General features: G+C 42.2%; 1 protein-coding gene and 1 non-coding gene across 2 annotated transcripts; one reads left to right on the top strand and one right to left on the bottom strand.

Annotated features, from left to right (window-relative positions):
* Positions 1 to 5,506: 5,506 nt before the first annotated feature.
* On the bottom strand, positions 5,507 to 5,616 carry trnal-caa (transfer RNA leucine (anticodon CAA)). The gene is made up of 2 exons: positions 5,579 to 5,616; positions 5,507 to 5,552 (listed from the first exon to the last, which is right to left on the bottom strand). It is a non-coding gene; the product is annotated as a tRNA-Leu (tRNA).
* A 693-nt stretch (positions 5,617 to 6,309) lies between these two features.
* Positions 6,310 to 17,388, top strand: ttll4 (tubulin tyrosine ligase-like family, member 4). Its single transcript, XM_070914806.1, has 20 exons — positions 6,310 to 7,010; positions 7,756 to 8,233; positions 9,170 to 9,344; positions 9,455 to 9,531; positions 9,679 to 9,742; positions 11,659 to 11,777; positions 12,031 to 12,141; positions 12,676 to 12,752; positions 12,894 to 13,088; positions 13,212 to 13,294; positions 13,388 to 13,516; positions 13,776 to 13,898; positions 14,387 to 14,485; positions 14,987 to 15,121; positions 15,251 to 15,388; positions 15,610 to 15,706; positions 15,947 to 16,157; positions 16,473 to 16,540; positions 16,648 to 16,718; positions 16,967 to 17,388. Exons 1-20 carry the CDS (start codon positions 6,384 to 6,386, stop codon positions 17,154 to 17,156), a joined length of 3,267 nt encoding a protein of 1,088 aa, XP_070770907.1. The 5' UTR covers positions 6,310 to 6,383; the 3' UTR covers positions 17,157 to 17,388.
* The last annotated feature ends 3,117 nt before the right edge of the window (positions 17,389 to 20,505 follow it).

Here is a 20,505-nt window from a genome sequence, read left to right as displayed (position 1 = left end):
GAAGAGGACCACCGGGTGTCCGAAGTTCTCCCCGGGGCTCGGATCCAGCACCAGCACGGCGTCGTGGGCCGTGGAGCCGGGGAAAGGCTGCTGTTGTCTGTTGGGACCTTCGCCTCCGTTCAGCACCTGGCTGACGCTGAAACCTCCCCGCAGTTTGGAGCTCACCATCCCACCTGAGGAGTCCGGCAGGATGGCCAGGACTTTGTCTGAGACACCTGGAGGGTTTTGGAAGAATAGATTGTCACTAAGAAAAATGAACTATACAAGGAAAAATGGTCCATTTAAAAGAGATAATATTAGAGAACCCCACTAGCAGCCTTGTGCTTAGGTTACTAAATGTATTCATGCTTAGTTAATATTATATACTGAATACATCAGAGCACTTTAGAAGTACCAGAAAGAAATAGAAGTATCTGTTTGTGTACAATGTCCACAGGAATCCTATCGACACACTCTTAGACCCAATACATATTATAGTCATAATAATATAGATATCATCGGATGTAACTTCACTCTGACTTATTAACTGCATTGAGCAACACAGTGACAATATAACACTATGTAGGGGAGAAACAATTCCTTTGAATACAACATGGTCACTTTACACTCAAATTGAGTAATATCTGTAAAAACATTAAGAGGAGATTTTACTCTTATTATCTGGTAAAATTGTGTAAGTGAAATTACATTTTTATCCATTTAAAAGGCCGATTGTTTACCCAAATTTTGATTAGTCACCACAGAAACAAGCAACGTATTGTGATAAATAAGATAAATTAAGATTTGTACTACACTCCGACATATCTTTGATCCATCCTGTCATTCATCATATTGCAATTTGCAATGCATTCATTTTACATTTTCATTTTCAATCATGATACAACAATTATAATGACGATACTAATCAAAACAAACAATATGAAACTTTTTAAAAATTCATTAGAGGAACAAAACTGAAGTGGTCCAGCAAACTTAAACATTAATGGATTCATGTTTTTCTGGATTTCAGGCAAAGCAGAGATACAACTTGTATTATTCAAGTTGCAAACAGCAAGTTTTGACTCCTTCAGTTGTTCTTATCAAGGTCATAGACAGACTTTTTACGTATTAATCTGTACGATCACTGCGTGACCTTTGCCCTCCCTACCTGCAGCGGTGCGTGGCTCCGATACGTACACGGCCACAGCGGACAGAGGCAGGTGGGCGAGCCGCCTGCACTCGGCCTCGGAGAGGGAGGACACGCGGAGGCACTGCTCCAGCTGGTCCCACTGCAGCGACTGGAGGCCTGAGCGGACCCAGCGCTCCAGCCGGCCCGGGGCCATGCTGCCTGCGGAGGTCCCCACCACAATGTGGAGGACGAGGATGGAGAGAGGAGTTGCAAGAAGCACCAGGATCCTCATTGTCACACCTGGGTCCTTCCGGTTTTCCCTTTTTAAACTGTTTTTTTTCTGGATTCTTTTTTCTTTAGTTTTCCCTTTTTTTTGTTTCTACTTTTGTTCTTTCGTCCTCCGTAGTATTTTGATCTGTCCTTGTTTTGCTTTTTACTCTTCCTTTTCTTCCTGGCTCATCCTTTTTTTGACTTTTCCCCCTTGATTGTACCTTGTCTTCTCTGTATCCGCTTTAAACCTCCTTGTCGTCTTTTTTCCAGATATTTCTCTTTTCCGCTTTAATTTTCTTCCTTTAATCCTTAGTAACCTTTTTATTCCTTGACTTTTTGGTTGGTCCTTGAACTTTTCCTGCTCCTCTGTCTTCAGCAAACTGCAAATTCAAATTTGAGTTGTTTTCTTCCCTCTGTTTTACAATAATTTATTGAAATCTCCATGAACTAAAACAGACTCTTGATTTTTTTTTTTGGCTGACAAGCTGGTATTCCTTCTTCCCCCTTTAGTTCTGTCTCTTTCTTCCTTCTTTGTGCGGACTTGAGAGGATGAAGGTCACACAAATGTTGGTCTACAACATCTCGACAGAAAAACTTCCTCCTGTTCTGTGTCTTTGTTTTCTGCTTTATTCCTCCTTTTTTATGGATTGAAAAAAAAAAAAAAAAAAAAAGCAAATACCAGACACCTGTGGTTACGCTTTTCTTCTGTTACTCAATGTTTATTTTCATCTTTGTATCTCCTTCTTTTGTTTCTTCTTTTCTTTGCATCTGAGTGGATGCAACAGACGCCAACATCCTCCTTTGGTTGTTCTTACAATGAAACCCTTTGCCTTCTTTTCTCGCGTCACTTTTTCTCTATTATTCCTCTTTTCTTCTGGATTTCAGAGGGGACAATATATCCAATAGTCCCCAAAGGCGCCAATTTAGACTTTTTTGGTTGTTCTTGTCTTTTGTTGATTGACTGACTTTTCCTCCCCCTCCTCTGCTTCTTCTTTATTCCTCTTTGGGGGAATGATTTATTCAACCGAGCCGGAGCAGCTTCAGGCTCCGTGTTGGTTTGGAAGGTGATAGATCATCCCGGAGTAAGAAAATGTTGTCCTGATAAACGATAAACTCAGTTCTCCGAGGACAGATCCGGTTTCTTGTTCTACTACAAGCAGTTTGTCCTGCTGGACTCTTTGCTCTCAGACACTTGAGACTGGATCGTCCTCAGCTCCGAGGACAGAAGCACTCCTGCTGCTCAACCGGCTCACTGCTCAGCTCCAGTCTGCTCGCTCTCTCCTGGTCTCTTTATCTTTCTCTCCTCCCTCTCCCTCTCTCTCTCTCTCTCTCTCTCTCTCTCACACACACACACATACACACACACACACACACACACACTTATCTCTCTCTCTCTCTTTCTCTGAAGACAGAAAAGTCCAGGAACAATGAAAGGATGAGTGGAAGAATGGATGAGGAAGCAAAAAAAAGAAAGGGAAGAGGTGAGGAAGGAATAAGTGGGAGGCAAGAGTAGGGGAGGGAATGGACAAGAGTGATGGAAGAAAGAAAAACATTGGAAGGAAGAAGAGAAAGAATGCAGGAGGGAGTTGAGGGAGAGAGGAGGAAAGGATGAAGGAAAGGAGAGAGAGTGAAAAGCAGAGGGAGGAGAGAAATAGAGGAAGTAGAGAGGAGAAGAGATGGATAGGCAGGAAAGACAGAGAGGAAAAGTGAAAGAAAAGAACGGACTGAGAGAGTAAAAGATAGGAAACTGCAAAGACGTGAGAAAGGGGGGAAAGAGGAAAAGAGAGGAAGAGGAGAGCAAAAAGAGGAAAGGATAGTATCCTGTGAGGAAGAGAGAAAAAGAGGGAAGAGAGGAAGGAGAAAGAAAAAGAAAGGGGCAGGGGAAGGAAAGAAGGGAGGAGGAGGAGAGGAAAAGGAAGTGAAGGGTGAAAAAGAGGAAAGAAGGAAATGAGAGAGGGGGGAAGGGAGTGGGAAGAAGGTGGAAAAAGAGGGACAGGGGATGAAAAGGGTAGAGAAAGTAAGAAGGAGACAAAAAGAAAAAAAAAGGAAAGGATGAGAGTGAGGAGGGAGGAAAGGCGATAAAAATGGGACACAAGGAAGAGAAGAAAGGGAGGAAAACCTGAGGAGCAAGTAGGGAGGAGATGAAGGACGGGAGCAAAGACAGGAGCAAGACAGTGAGCCCTCTAGTGATGATATTTGTGATGCACAAGGAAATGAAGGCAAGAGACCAGCTGAAGCTGAAAGCCAACCGCCATCACAACCAACAACATGAAGTGAGGCCATAAACTTGCCTTCTTCAGTTGGCAGTGGATAAAGAGAAAAGTCAACCTATGCCTAAGCACTCTGTTTTAAGCTGACTGTTTTGTTTTCCCAAGAAGCGCTTCTCATTTTCTTCACAGTAGTTAGATATGCCTTCATCTCTACCTGATTAAGATGAATAAAACGGATAAATTGTTTCTTTCTTTTGATTACAACCTTTTGATTTAACAAATTAAATACAGCTGATATGAACTACTCCAAACCCTCACTCAGAATTAAAAACACACACAAAAAAAACTACTACTTTTACTTAAGTAAAAGATCCGGAAGTGAGGGGTAGAGGTGTGCGGTCAGATTTGAAGCATTATTGAAACTTGTAAGCGTAAAGAAACTGTTGAACATGTTGCTGAGAGATTGTAGGAAGTTCACTGTAGAAAGGGAAAGACTGAAGGGCAGAGTGGTAGATATGCGTAAGGGAGTGGAGCATCAAAGGTCTGTTAGAGACGAACAAGTACAGGTTAAAAGGCCTTTATTTAACATTTAAATGAAACTGTATTGATTTCCAGAATATAACTTCTTTACAAATATTTTTTTGTTTTGTTTTGTTTTGTTTTGTTTGAAACGTTTTTTGACGGTACAGTAGGTGGCGCCATACGCCGTAAAGTTAGTTTGTAGTCCGCCAGTCAAACCAAAGAAGAAGAAGACGAAGCAGGAGTGAGGCGTAACGTCGGCTGTGTTTGAGTGACTCTTGTCGCAACAGACGATCTTCGGCCATGATGTGCCACTCGCACTTTTCAGCTAGCTACTGCAATGTAAGAAAGTCTAAGGAGTAGCCCCTCGCCAGACCAACGGAACAACATGTTAGGGGCATCACAGGGGACGCAGTAGGTATTAAGATATTTTTTAATGATAGCAAGGCTGTGTTTTATTGTTGTCACCGGCGGGGGGTCTTCCAAAGACCCCATGACAGTTGTTGCCTTGGTCGTTGTTGCTAAGCTAACGCTGTCTGGACTGTGCAGTGGTAAACACGAACGGATATAAGCTAGCGAAAGTAAAGGTAATTGGTAACTTGCAGTTAACTGTCAGGTCCGCCCAATTACAGCGCGGGAATGAGTGTGTTGTTTTCAAGAACACGTCGGTCTTAAAGTCAGTCTGACCTGAGCTAACGTTATTACAGCAGTCAGTCAGTTCGTTAGCTCACGTTAAGCTAAGCGTGAAGCGTGTCCTGTAAGCACACACACGTGAAACTACGCTCCTTGCCAACACTGTTGTCAATGTGACGGGTGTATTGGATAGCTTCAGCACACTGTACGATGCCTGCTGAGAGGAGAATTCAAAAGACGTAGTGAATTTAAAGAAAAAATGTTAAGTACTGGCGACATCCCTAAATATAATGTATGTAGGATAGCTTGCTTTAGTGATACATGCTAACAAACTGACCTTAGCTAGCTCACATAGCCGCGATTTCAATAAGAATGTCCCTCCTTAATATTACTCACAAATAGTATCAAATTGTCTGGTCCTGAATTTAAGCACCACAACACCAACTTTTCCAATGTACAATAGCTTAACAGCTATTGTTGAAAAATTACATGTTTTAATCTTTGTAACTACCCAAAGTGTTTGGGTTTTTTTGCATTCGGTTGCTGTTTTTATTGATGTATTTATGTTAATGTTTACTGTTTCTTCCTCTCAAACAGTAACGGCTTGATAAAAAAATGTTTTTTAACAGCTGGCGCAGGGATACTGAATAAGTTTCAGCGTTGGTTTTGAGTAACTTTCTTTCCATACATGAGGGAATTCTTCATGGCGAGGTTTAGAATCAGAAATACTTTAATGATCCCCGGGGGGGAAATTGTACAAAGGTATTGTCAGAAGTGGGATTCGAACCCACGCCTCCATTCGGAGACCAGAAGTCCCATGTTCAGGAAGGTTTGTCACCTTGAGTCTGGCGCCTTAGACCGCTCGGCCATCTTGACAACTGTGCTTTTCTGAGAATTTATGGGATCTCTTAGACTGACTCTGCCTCTCTTCTTGTGTAGTTTCAGTGGTGAAAGCTGTTCATTTATTGCCTGCTGTGAATCAGCTGAGACGCCTAAGGACACCACTTCCTCCTCCAAGACCTGACACATTAATGTGAGCCAAGTATGCAATCTTGGGCAGCCTGAAGCTTACATTTCATCCCAAGAGTTGTTGAGAAGACTGAGGAGAAACGGCTTTTGGCTCAGTCTGCATCAAGTAATATCCTCAAGACTCTTGGCTCATCCTCGGTCTTATATGCAACTCTGAGTGTGACTGTTAGTTAGAGTGGGAACCACTTTGCCTCAGGAAAAGAACCGCATGTGCCTGCCTGTCTGGACCTCACGTGAAGGCTGATAACACTGCATAGCCCTGCTGACCTGTGGCACAGGTGCTAGGCCCAAGTGTTGTACTGCTGTCACTGCATCTGTGGCGGCAGTTATGTTTACTGATTTATCAAGAACTTGTAGTCAAACTGCAGTGACCAACAGAAAATTTACAACTCCCTTCAGCTGGAGCTGACATCTCAAAAGTCATTCCTACAGAGGAACCGCTCATTGAGAGGGGAGCTACTAGGAGGAACAGGGGGTCTTTCAGGGAAGAGAACCTTCCTCCATCTCAGGCTTTGGTATTGTCTCGACTCTTAATTCCTATCCTGCCTATCAGTCTCCACCCAAGACCTAAACTCAGCCCTTCAGAAATAACCACATCTTCATTGGGCGGTGCCATGCCCTCCAACCAGTCCTCCCCCTGGGGTGGGGGGAAGCCTCGGGCTTGCTCCAACTCAGATAGTCCCACCACCACAAACTCTGTCAGCACACACGCCAAGACAGTTGCGGCCACTAAAGTGCCTTTTAGTCAGACTTCCCAAGAGCTCTCCAGGAGAAAGGATCAAGCCAAACCTCTCTCTAATGTTGCCTCATCTGCTTCCCCCATGAGGCAGACAACAGTGGCCCCATCTGTCTCTGTATGGGAGAAGGGGGACGGAAATAAAACCATCATCCCGAGCCAATTCACCACTGTGCCAGATGGGTCTCCAAACCTGCCACATCAACTTAATGGGATTCAAAGCCCAAACCAGGTACTGGCAACTGGACTGAAGCAGACACAATCCAGTGCCCCCTCCTCCATCCCCAAGAAGGAATGCCAGATTGGGTTTAATGTCCAGCAGACAGGTACCATGCAGAAATGTATGTCGCTTCAAACTTCTCAACCTGGAAACGGTTTAGCAGTGAACAGACGTCAGGCTGCCGCAGGTGATTCGCTGTTGGGATTGGATCCTTTTTTGTCAGTTTGTCATCAAGACCTGTTCATCAAAGGACAGCCCACCCTGCAGCAAACTAACAAGTTGATGGTGAGTATTTGTTATTGTTGTTGTTGTTGTTGTTCAAGCGGAACATTTTCGTAGTTGTATAATGTAGTTGGGTTTTCAACTCTTCACATTAAATGCTTGTCTAAGTGCAGAGTGAACAAGTGAACATAAAAATCTCAAAAAAGACAGATGTGGTTGTGTTTGAGGTTGATTTTTGGAGCTCCAGCTGTCCATTTATATTGGCCACCTGCATCTTCTCCATCAGGTGATCAATGGCTGTATAGTGAAGAATATTTTACTTTTTGTATTGATTGATACTGATATATCATTATTGGTGTATATGAGGGCATATAAGTAGCAAGAAAGTGCAGTATTGAAATCCCAAACTAGGTTTGAGGTTAAGTGTCACCATTACATAGTTTGTTCGCCAGAGAGCAACAAGAAGTTGATTTTCAATTATAACTTGTCCCGGTTAGTATGAATCGTAGGCACAATTCTTAAAAAACAAATCTAAGGGATCCATATCAAGATTGTTTGTTTGTGTTTTTATTACAAAAAACAACAGCTATCTTTCAATATATCATTATTTTCATATATTTTCTCCAGTATCGGCCTCAAAGATCCAGTATCGGTCGGGCTATAATTTCCTATAAAATGCATTATGAGCATTGAATGCTTTGGATTTGTTGTATTGTTTTGTATTATAGTATTGATAAAGTTTGTGTAAACTTAGCTCACATGAAGGAAACATTTTAGTCAGTGACCTCTCCTTGTTTTGTCTTGTTAGCTTGAAGCTGCAGACCGTTCCTCCTTGCCATCAGTGCCTCCTCTATGCCTTACTCTTTGTGAACATCAGGGGGCAGCATTGGGAAAGGATGCCTCCCGCCTTGACAGCACAAAAGCAGAAAGAAGAAGCACAACAACTACACGGAGGAGCCATTCAGCTAAACCAGCAACAAAATGCAGTCAGACACAAAACAGTTGCACAACAATAACTGCTTTAAACAGTCACTTGGTAGTAAGAGGTGGCCCTCCAGCAATGATGGCAGCAACTACAAACAGCAAGCCCCAAACAATAGCATCGCTAGACCTAAACATGCAGGCCCCAGAAAGTAATTGTCCAGCGGGAAGCACCTTGTCCACAAGCAGAAGAATCAGTCCTCCAGCAGCCAGTCCCTTTCCAAATGGCCCCATGCCAAGAGTGCTCAGTGCCAGTGTCAGTGCCACTCAGGAGAAGCAGCCCCCACAGCTGGACGCCATCTCAGGTAATCAGAATTATTGTTTTACTATGACACATACTGTAGCTGTCACAGAGCGATAGATTGAATCTGCACATCGGGAGTCAGGAACATACTAAGGACAAGTTTCACAGAATTATTCATGAGTACATGGAGCTCTGGTAATACTGAGCTTCTTTAAGAAACTTTGTTAATGCTCATCTTTAGAGGCAGAAAGCTATTATTCTCCCAGGGACGTGTACACACAGCAATATGTTATCTTGGAGATCAGGACACCGGCACATCTCACTATTGTTTTGTGAGAACGTCATCATGTTGATTGTAAATATTTTAGCATGAGCTAACACAATACAATGACAGTTTTGCACGATTAGACATTTGTTGTCTTTTGGTTTCCCGCTGGTTTCTTTATATATAAAGAAAATATCCAAAGCAGGCAACATGTTGGATCTGACATGAGCACACTATTTTCTACCAAAATTAGAACAGTTTTGGTAGTTGCACGTGAGATATTTCAGGTTTTAATTTCTTTTTAAGTGGGTGGCCTCAGTTGGGGAAAAAGGTGATGTCATGTACTTCCATGCACCAATTAGGATTTAGTTGAATTTTAATCAGAAGCTGATGACTGTTGGTTGACTGTTTGGTCACTTGGAGTATAAAACCCTTAATAAGTAATACTTGATGCTGTTTTTTTAAGTTGATTGTTGCTTATTTAGTACTGAATATTAAATGTTTTAGAGAAATATTTGATTGTTTGATGTTATGATTTCATGCAAAGTGTTCAGGGGCTTTAAAATAATGAAAACATCTTTAAGGAGGAGTTTGCAGTTAGTTTTCTTTCCGGTGAAATATCATGAAATAGAAAGACACATGATTCATGTATTTACTTCTGAAGTAGCCAGCATGAAACCTGAAATGGACCATGACAAACTCGTGGATGTACGACTGTTCTTTCCCTTGTAGATGTGGCCTCCTGTCCAGCAGGAGTCTTGATGGGCTCCGTGACCACTCAGATCTCCGCGATCCACCTAACCAGGCAAGGACAGCCTGCCTCAGTGTCATCGTCATCTTCATCTCCATTCCCTTCCTCACCCTTGCCAACAGAGGAGTGTCAGGTTGGAGGGACTCAGCTTTCTGGGTGAGCAAAAGCTAATTGCTTCTCAATCAGCAGATGCAGTTCTGTCCCCCCCCCCCCCCCCCCTTCTGATTCTCACTCTGAATATTTCGCCTCATATTAATTGTTTCCAGCCAGGAGTATGTCATGCAGGTGGATGGAGTTGAGGAGGAGCTGCCTGATGAGCTGGAAAATGCCTGTAGTGACGACGGTATGAAGTTAAAATACACACATTCACACTCAGACTTACAATATACACTCTGAGTACTTCATCATACTCAGCTGCCTTTAATCAGCTGGCAGTTTGTGCTATTGATGTTGTAAACTGCTGATTTTAGTTGTCTCCTGTTGTCTTCAGATGATTCAGACTGTTCGTCCATTAATGGCACCTCATCCACAGCATCCATCGGTCTCCTTTCTGGGTAAGACACACTCTGTGACCACACACTTCATTATTTCTATTTATGTTGTAATTTAACATGATTGATGATGATCATGACTGATGCAAACTCAGTAGAGGACTGTTATTCTCTCTTGTTTCTAATGAGCCGTCCCAGTGACGGTAATGGAGCATTTTTGGACAGTTTCTTCTGGACTGTTGTCTGTTTTTCTTTCTAATGAAGCAGATACCCTTCTAATTCTAGAAATGTGTAAATCCACACTCACTCTGAGTCTTTCCACCACATTCTCTGTTATTATATGCTTAGTCCCTTTCTTCCTCATGTGTACCTCGTGAAGCATAATCACTGTCAGCAGCCATTCAAATCATACAAATCTTTCTATATGAATTGATGAAACTATATCTGTCTTTAAAGCTGTGGTTTCACTGTGGCCATATAAATAGTTGGTGGGCGGATAAAAAAGATGAATCAATAATAAAAAAAACAGTGTTCATTATGTGGTTTACTTAACATTTTTGTCCATTTAACAGACCAAACGTTTGGTGTTAAGCCCAAGTTTTTTGTCAACTCGAACAACCTAGAGTCCAGTTCAAAATGTCAGTGTCCTTTCCTCGGACCGCCCAACATCCAATTTCTAATTGGCCTCCTAAAATGGCATAAAACATATATGCATGAGATCCTGTGGACTCCCTTTTTCTCTCTCTTTCATTCTCTCTCACTGCATTGTTAAAAGAGGCTGAAAGCAGCAGAGCGTGGTGGAAAGGTCTGCTGCATTGTGTGTCATATTGTTCTCCACTGTGATGGCCTCAACAGTGGAACTCCCTACCAAAGACTCGGAGCTGATTCTCTGCTAAAACAGCCTGGATAGGGACCGCTATTGTCCCCCCCCACCCAACCAGCTGATTTGTTTATGTGTTCATTTACATACACCCCACTGTCCTCCCACCCTTTACTGAAAGCTATAGCTCCTGTATGTATAGTGTGTAGTGTAGTGTTAAGTTAGTCTAGCTGTAATGCCAGTGTATCCCTGATGTTGGTGGTGGAAGGATTTTATCCAAGAGACAGTATTTCGAAGAGGAAAATATCATCCCCTGTTCCTTCATCCGTCTTTTCTTCCTTGCCTATATGACTGTCATGTGAGTGTTTTTTTTTCTTTTCGTGTGTTTATTATTTTGTGTTCATCTGACGTGAAAAGTGATGTTATTTTGGAGGGGAAAAAAAGCTCAGGAACCTGCTAATGTTGGACTAAACTTGCTACAGCACTAGTGTTGTTTTGCTGAGGTTAATTGTGTCTTCTTCAAAATGTACTTGTACACTATGTGTGATGTCTCTAACCCCAAATTCTCACAAGCGTCATGTTACCAGTGCCGAGTGCAAACGCTCGTCCATCCAGTCCACACTCGACTTGTGTTACAAACTAGAGTGGTGACTGGATGCCAACTTCCGTTAGTTAGAAGTCAGTGAGCGTAACTCGAGCTGCATTACCTTTTAATTTTGTTGTGAGACTGCAATTTGCTCGTTTAATAGTAACAAGCAAAGCAGAGCCGTGGTGCTGAAAGAACAGCAACCGGACAGAACGACCATTGTAGATGGAGTTTACATGATTGCAACATATAGAAAGTAAATATGTGTCATTTGAATGTGATTGAACTAGACAGTTGTAAGATGCTGCTTCTTGACACGTTTCTTAAAAAGGAAATGGAAGCTGCTCTGTGAGATGGGACGACTAAAAATGCTTTATAAAATGTTCATAAATGGCACTTGTTTTGGTCAGTGAACCAAACTTGGTCACAAAGTTCCCGATGTGACCATCACATGTAACCTCCTTCTTTTGATATGACCAGCAAGATACAGTACTGTTGAAGATGTTGGTGTGGACGTGAGAGGCTGCATGTATTTGGATATCCACTAATCATACATCTGTTTCTTCCTCTCAGTGTCGAGGAGCCGATGTCATTGGGGGCGGAAGATGACCGCGAGGAGAGACCAGCTTTGGTTCCCAGTCTGTTCCCCCTCATCGCTCCAACACTCTACTTCAGCACCGCCAGCGAGAAAGGTCAGGACACGCACCTCTGTCGTGTGAAATCAACAGTAGCTATAATATTAGGCAAAGCTAAATTTGCTTAGCTTACATCAATTTAAATAAACAGTTTACATCAAATGCCAACTTATTGATTATTTTCAGTTGTTGTGAACTATTTTAATATTAGCATTATGCCTGTAGTCGGTATAGACATGATCTGTATTCGTTGTAGAAAAATATACGGTCATAAATGACATATAACTTTGTTGTGTTGTGTGCTCCGCAGTGGAACTTCTGCCTGCAGAACAAAGACGACTGTTAAAATGGAAGATGAGCACCGTCACTCCAAATATTGTCAAACACACCATCGGCAGGTCCCACTTCAAAGTCACCAAGAGTAAGTCGTCAGTCGTTGTTGCTAAGACATATTTGCGTTTGCCACATATAATTCACGGTTAAATCCTAGACGGGGGATGACCGTGATCTAAAAATGATATCTGCTGAACATCAACTTAGTCTTTGTGGATTAAATCATTAAGGCTCACCAGCCACACAGAGGTCACAGTGTAGAGGTGTCAAAGTTTGAACGTCTTATAATACTTCTGGCTTCTTTTCAAGACTGTCACTGCTGACTGTGTGTATTTTAAATTGTCTTTTTTAATTCATGTTAAATCAATTATGTTCAACTCTGTGTCTCACATAGCGATTGATGTCATGCATATTTCTTGAAAATGTAAACCTATAATTTTGGACAACAAAAGGTCATGTTTTGTAGTTCACTGCTCCTATACTCTAAAAGATCATTTCTGTGTAACATAGGTTAGGGTTAGGGTTAACATGCACGAGGTGAAACATAGCATTAGGATGTAAGAGATAACTGTGATAGTTGTCCTGGATGATTCAAATCAGTTTGTTGTTCTGTTTCACGTAGAAAGCCATGACTGGTTGGGCTGCTGGGGACACCACATGAAGTCCCCTGGCTTCAAGGCCCTTGGAGAGCACCAGAAGGTGAGAAACTGTAGATGCACGACTCATTCCAGTTATGTTCTGAGGAAGCCTTACCTTTTAAGGCAGGTGAAATGATCAAATGACCTTTTAGATCTTCCATCCTTCCATAACTTGTCTGTGTTTGCGTTCCTTTTGTCCTAGTTGAACCACTTCCCGGGAACATTTCAGATTGGCAGAAAGGACCGGCTGTGGAGGAACCTGTCCAAGATGCAGGTTCGCTTTGGCAAACAAGAGTTCAGCTTTTTCCCCCGCACCTTCATCCTTCCTCAGGACATCAAGCTGCTCCGCAAGGCCTGGGAGGACAGTGGCTCCAGGCAGAAATGGATCATCAAACCTGTACGTTCTGCTAGTAGATAATAATCATCTTGTCCGTTTGCTTGTAACTATACCAAAGCTGTGAAGGCAAGGTCTCAAAACACAGGAAAAAATATCTCTGAATATCTCTCTCATCTCTAATAGCCTGCGTCAGCCAGAGGAATAGGTATCCAGGTCATCCACAAATGGAGCCAGATGCCCCGCAAGAGACCACTTCTGGTCCAGAAGTAAGTAGCCCAGAATAGACCGCTAATGGTTTAAAACATAGGTACTAGAAAGTCATTATGAAAAAACATCTTAATTGTGGTTGTGTTTTGCAGGTACCTTCACAAGCCCTACCTCATCAGTGGCAACAAGTTTGACCTGCGGATCTACGTCTACGTGACCTCCTACGACCCACTCAGAATTTACATCTTCTCTGACGGACTGGTTCGATTCGCCAGCTGCAAGTCAGTTTTCATCTCATCCACTACCGTGACAAGGCCAAATACTGTAGATTAGTTACTTAAAATGGAACGTAAATGATCCCCAAGGTGAAAGTCTATCATTTAAGCAGGAAAAAAGTAGTAGCATCTAGTTAAATATATACACGAATATGATTGGTATGGCTGATTGTACTCTGACGCTTTGAATAAAATGTGGTAGACTTGCAACAAGCTCACGATAGAGGTCATATTTGATTTAATTCCAGATGTTTCTCCTCTTTAGGTATTCGTCTTCCATGAAGACTCTGGGTAACAAGTTCATGCACCTGACCAACTACAGCGTCAACAAGAAAAACTCTGAATACCAGACAAACAGCGATGACAAGGCCTGCCAGGGACACAAATGGTAACAGACAGAGAAAAGAGGGAAATGTTTATGTTTGGATCAAGGAAGCATGGAGGGAGGGAGGGTGGCTATCTGAAGAGGTGAAAGCAGAGAACGAAGGAGGAAGAAGTATAAAAGAAGCAGGGCGTAAAAGGGGAGAGTGGAAGGACGTTTGACTGGTGAGAAGGGAGGATTAAGGGCACCTGACTAAAAGTTAACACTCTGTGTTTTGGCTCCCTCCAAAGAGTTCAAGTAAACAAGCGACTATAATTACACATCCTAAGCAGGTTCCTCTCCCACAAATGTTTCAAATTCAAATGTTCAAATCTGCGACACGTCCTTGCTACTGTTATATGTGTGCTGTCTGAGCACGTGTGTTCTCCAGCTGCAACAAAATGTGTGTGTGTGTGTGTGTGTGTGTGTGTGTGTGTGTGTGTGTGTGTGTGTGTGTGTGTGTGTGTGTGTGTGTGTGTGTGTGTGTGTGTGTGTGTGTGTGTGTGTGTTTTCAGGGCTCTGAAGGCCTTGTGGCAGTATCTTGGTTCTAAGGGAGTCAACACCACTCTGATCTGGGAGAAGATTAAAGACATTGTGATCAAAACCATCATAGCGTAAGTTTGCCCATTCAGTCATTCACTGGCTGCAGGGCAACTGTTATTAGTTATTATTAATTTTTATTATTTGTTATTATTTATGAAACTTTCAGTGAAGTGTATTTTTCTTGTTTTTTGTATCTTGTGAGGCCTAATGAAGCACTTTGTAGACAGTGTTCAAAACTAGTTGACTAATACACAAAGTTTCATTTTGTACTTCTAAATATTGTATGACATAGATGACTGACAGCCTGTAGATATATAGTGTACCTTGATTGACAAATATCAGAGTGTATTAGTGCATATGCAGTAGCTTGAATGGCACTGTCATTCTGGTATCTTTTAGACTTTAAGTATCTTGTATCACTGCAGATATCCGTTTGGTGATTGAGTGATAGATAGGAGAAAGTAGAGGCAGGGAGGCTATGAAATGTGGAGCTGAGGTGGTGAATTGCTAGAGACTGTTAGAAAAGTCTGATTATGTAATAATCTATCTACCTCCTGTGTGTTGGTTATCAGGTCAGAACCGTACGTCAACAGTCTGCTGAAGATGCACCTTCGGACACCTTACAGCTGCCACGAGCTGTTCGGCTTTGACATCATGCTGGATGAGAAGCTCAAACCCTGGATCCTGGAGGTCAACATATCACCAAGGTAACGCGCGCACACACATACACACACATACACACACACACACACACACACACACACACACACACACACACATAAAAACACATACAAGTTTTCAAACTAGATCTTGTAACTGTTGTGTTTCTGGTCCAGCCTCCATTCCAACACAGCGCTGGATGTTTCCATTAAAGGTCAGATGATCAGAGACCTCCTGAACCTGGCGGGCTTCCGTATTCCCCAAAGAGAAGATGAGGTCGGCCCCTGCAGTAGCACCTCCAGCTCCACCAGCAGGTAGGGAGGTGAAACTACACCTTACAGGCTGTTGTTAGGGTCCAAAAGGGGTCCTGTGACTGGGATGAAACTAGTGAATTCTGGTCACAATTTAGGAACAACTTTCAATATAATTCAATATATTTTCAGTAAGCCTCAGAAAAGACCTTATCGTTGAATCAACACCTGTGTGTGTGTGTGTGTGTGTGTGTGTGTGTGTGTGTGTGTGTGTGTGTGTGTAGTCTGTGTGAGGGGACCAGGGAGAGGACCAAGCCAGATCTGTCTGCGGATGAGAGGGTCAAACGGGCCTTTTACCTCACACAGCGCTATGCAGACCAGGTAAGTGAATACTAACACACACTAAACATTTGGATCAAGGAAAGTGGATTAATGATCGAGTAATATATGCTAAATAAGAGGTTTTCAGCCATCTTGCCTTCATCAGGGTGGTGCCTGAGGCTGTTTCCTTTATATACACACATTATTCTACCTCTGTGCCACTGATGGTGTAGATGTTGGTGATGATGAGTACTGGTAAATAAAACAAATACCAACTTTGTTTCCTTCTCACTCTGTCAGGACTTCCTCTCTTCAGTGTTAGACGTCTTGACCCCTGAGGACGTCCGCGTGCTCGCAGAGAGCGAAGACGAGCTCAATCGTCTTGGAGAGTTTGAGCGAATTTTCCCATCACCGTCATCGTCTCGCTACCTCCGCTTCTTCGAGTGTCCGAGATACCTCAACATCCTGCTGGACCAGTGGGAGCAGAAGCACTGGAACAACAGGACAAAAGGTACGTGTGCATTTTCATAATAATGAACTTGCTCTCAATGGCATTGATTTATTAAGGATTTGCTTTGTTAGACCCTGATAAGATAGAGATTGTTTATCTATATTTACTTTGGGCTGCACTGAAGGTTAAACAGCAGAAATGAAGCACATCTAAAATAGTTTGTGTGGGTTAATGTAATATGTCATGTAAGGTAAGATGCACTATGTGAGGAAAAGAAGGAATAACACACGGAGGGCAGGAAACACTGAAACAGGTGGGAGAGTTCGTCCAGATCTTATGGATTCTGTGTTTGTGAAATGTTTGTTTTACATGCAGGTATCAGTCTGCTGAGCACTCTCTGTCAGAAAGGAGTCCATCTGGGAACCAGTGACCCGGCTCACATGGTGAGCAACTGTGGAGACCCTAAAATAATTTGTCTGAATAAATCATGACTGTGATATTTTTTTTTTTTATAATGTTGAACCATTCTGTTTTCTTTCTGACTCCATAGTGGTCCAAGTGTAGCTACATCTCAAGGTTTGAACCCCACAGACAAGACCCCGTCACCCCATCCAGATCCAGGTACACACACACACACACACACAATCAATAAACGTCAGGTGACAGGAATGCAAACAAACAAACATAAACAAATCCTCACTTGGGTGCATACTTAATTATCCCATAAAATCCATCTTCATGTTTATGGTAGAAATACTTGCTGAGGTTGTAAAAACTTGCCACAGGCTCAAAGTTAGTATCAAAGATATTTAGAGTGAGTAAATTAACCAGATTATCTCCCTGCTGCCCTCCCCTGTCTTGCTCTCCAGGGTGGTGGTCAGCCATCAGCACCGCTCCCATCATGATGACAATGACAACGGTTCAGACAGGGAGGTTGCTTCGGTCTCCAGCCTGCCCGTTTCGCCAAGTCCTGGATCTAGTGTCGCCAGCAGTGCCTGTGCAAGCCCTCAGCCCAGCCTCACCCAGAGCCTGCTGCCCCAACAGTTCGCCTCGCTCTGAGACTCGGTTTGCCAACACGATATTCAGTACCCAGAACAGACACAAAGCTCAGGGTCTAGGACTTAGCCCTCACCTCCCCCCAAACACCCTCCTATTGCTCTTTCATGTCTAGAAACCCTGAATGAGAACTGTACTTAGAACTACTGTATCAGCTTGAAGCCCAGTCTTAACAAACACTGTAGAAGGGAGTGGATTGTAGTTATCAGAAGGAAGTACCTCAGTTACTAATATATACTAATGGGATTGTGCAGAAAATGGTGGCTCATCCTTTCTAGTCTTGAGGGAAGCCCACATTACTGCAACACCAGTGAAAATATAACACTTAAAGTACCATAGCAGTTTTTTAATGTTTTAGCCCATTTACTGCAAATCAATAATATGCCAACCATTTTCCAACTGTAGGTCAAATGTATTCTGATCTATTCTGAGCAGCCACTGATCTCCTTGATTTTCTTTGCTGTATTAAAATCCATCGTCCTGCAGAGACTTGAAACATGCTGGAGACACATAATTCATCACAGGGAGCTTCATGTCTGCTGAATTTGTCAAATTCACATTGTCATATAGTAATGCAGTGCAGACATGACATTCATTTCAGTAAGATCACGGCATAGACACAGCGGAGAACCGTACGCAAGAAGCTCTCCACGAAGAAAGTACAGCCAAAAAGTTTAACGCGGCTCAACTTCTCAGTGCAGCGTCATCCTGCATGCCGATGCATTGGCCAATCAAGAACGGGCTAGCTCCACGCCTGGTAGATACTTTGAAAGAAGAACTGCGTTATTCTGCTGACAGAGAGTGAAATGGTTGTCGACGTGACGACGTTTCGGAGTTTTCCCGTAGTATTACAATCCGCTGTGTTTGGATATGTATTAAAACTCATGGATGTATTACTCAAACTGGATGGTACTTCATCTTCTCCCCGCCACCTGTAGTCAGCAGGTAAACACAGAACCTTGTGCTTTTTAAACGCTGTGCCATTTTCAGTGAACGCCTGCTTCGGACTGTCACAGTCCCGCCTGCCTACACACATTGGTCCTCACTGGCCTTTTGTACTAAACTTAAGCTGTGACCAAGACATACTGGACTTCCTCACAACCTACACCGCTAAGCAACGTTAGGAATATAAGTGAAAATAAAACTGCAAAGCCAACTCCACCGTGGCCCAAAGTTGTTAAGGTGTGAAATAATGACACAATACTGTGATTTCTCTAATGTCTTAAATCTAAGACTGGTGATCTGATCCCACAAGTGTCACATTCCTAGCCGAATGAAGTCTTTGTGTGCAAATAGTGAGGCGAAGAAAAAAGGAAGGGACGTGGAGCTGGAGCTTATTTCAGACATCTTTAAAGTGTCAGTACTTGATTTTATTTTCACTGGTTGATGGTGTTACTGGTGTGTTTCACAAAACCTCATTTTGATTTACGATGTTGACTTATAGTATGTTAGAGATACTTGAAGATGAAACTTTGGTTACTCGGTTTGATGCATGTTGGTGGACCCAGAAAAAGGTAAACGTTATCAACGACATTTCTATTAGTAGTAATTTAACTCGTTCTCGTAACGGCAACCAAATTTGACATTTAAAAAGGGCTTTCTGTGTGACGACGACGTCACTCAAATTATAGTATGTATTTCGTGAAAGCAGCCAAATTTGGTTTGGTGTCCAGCGTTTGCTGTTTGAGTGGAACCAGTTTAAGATTTCTTATGTATCCTCAGGAAAAAAAAAAAGTATCTTATTTCAAAAATCTAAATCTGCTGTGAGGACACTTTCAGAAAAGTAACATAGGACTACTTGAAGTTGAAAATGTTTGGATATACTCTCTCTTAAAGCCAACAACAAACTGACAGCTGGTTGTAGATGAGGAAAGTGTAGCTGTCACATGAAAACATCTACGTCATCTTGACCTCAGTCTTACCTGCGTGAAGATTTGAAATCCTCCAAACAAAGTCATTATGACGTCCTGTTTTATATCCTAGTGGACATTATCTGCAAAGTCATTCCTGCTGTCAGAAGTCACGAGACAAGGTGTGGAAGCTAACCTGTTTTACAGATGAGTTTTATCATGCAATTTACTAACAGATGCCAAACTGCTGTGCAGTGTCAGTATGTAGCAGACGAGCTTTTTTTTTTTTAATTAACATGGGATAGGAGGAGAAATAAGAATATATAAATGCAGTAATTTTGACATAGGTCATTGCATTTAGACTAAATAGGATGTGATGTGGAAGCACAAAGTTGCGTCTGGAAGCCTTTCCCTGGTGTGCAGAGTCTTCATGGAAGTACTCAAAGCAGACACTAACGGCCCATTCACACAGAGAAGCATCGCTGAGGAGAAGTGCTTTTAAATTCCCCGTATTTCAAGTAGAGTTATTGTTTAACCCTTTTATCACTTTGTGTAATAATTGATAACTGTTAAAAGTAACTGTCTATATAATTTCAGAAAATGGAAGGAGAAAAAAAAGGCCATCTAGGTCCCCCAGTGTCCGAGAGGACGTCTTCAAAGTGCCTGCTGCGTCCCATTAGCAGTCCGCTTCAGTTACAGAAGCACACAATGATATAAAAACAGAAAATAAAAACAATCCTCAAATATGAGAAGCTGGTACCAATGAATGTTTAACATTTTTGCTTGATAAATGACAAACAATTAACCAGTTGTTTCTAATCTCCCGTCTCCTACAGAAGCGTCTTCAGTTCAGTTTACATTTCTCTGTCTGAAATGGGCCTTACGCAGTATTAGCCGAGCACCTCACGTCCACCGTAAGGAACATGAAGTCGGCATCAACAGGCTATTACAGGGGGTTTTGTATGTTTTTGCTTATTCACGAAATGACATATTGAATATATTACTTATATTAAAACCTGTCCCATTGTGCAGTTATCTAGAATTATAAGCTAAATGAGCTAAAACATGCAAAACCACCCTGTAGACATTCAACACAGCTCATGATCTGTGAAGCTGCTCTCAAATAATGACTCTCAGAGGGTTCCACGGCCCTTGAGGCAGTTTATAAATTAGCTCCTAAACTTTCAATTCTTTTTGGGGGAAAATCATTCATACTTTGACAGAAGTTACATTTAGCCAATTTATATAAAGCCACGCCGCCGTCAGGTTTGGTGGCTGCATTTCAGAGGTTATATATATATATTTATATATACCAAGTTGAATAATAACACTGCGTTTGAGGTTGTTTTTGACAGTAAGCGGAGATTATACAATTTTTTACTAACTTGAAAACTGTTAAATGTTCATGTTAAAGGGCTGTATGACTTGCTCAGGATGACAATTTCAAAATAAAAGTTATTTGTGGTACAAGTCTCATGATTGGGTCTTTATCTGAATGTTTG

Source organism: Enoplosus armatus, chromosome 11, assembly GCF_043641665.1.
Source record: "Enoplosus armatus isolate fEnoArm2 chromosome 11, fEnoArm2.hap1, whole genome shotgun sequence".
Classification (NCBI taxonomy): Eukaryota; Metazoa; Chordata; class Actinopteri; order Centrarchiformes; family Enoplosidae; genus Enoplosus; species Enoplosus armatus.
Note: the sequence above shows the minus strand (reverse complement) of the source record. Positions and strands in the feature narration are given on the sequence as shown.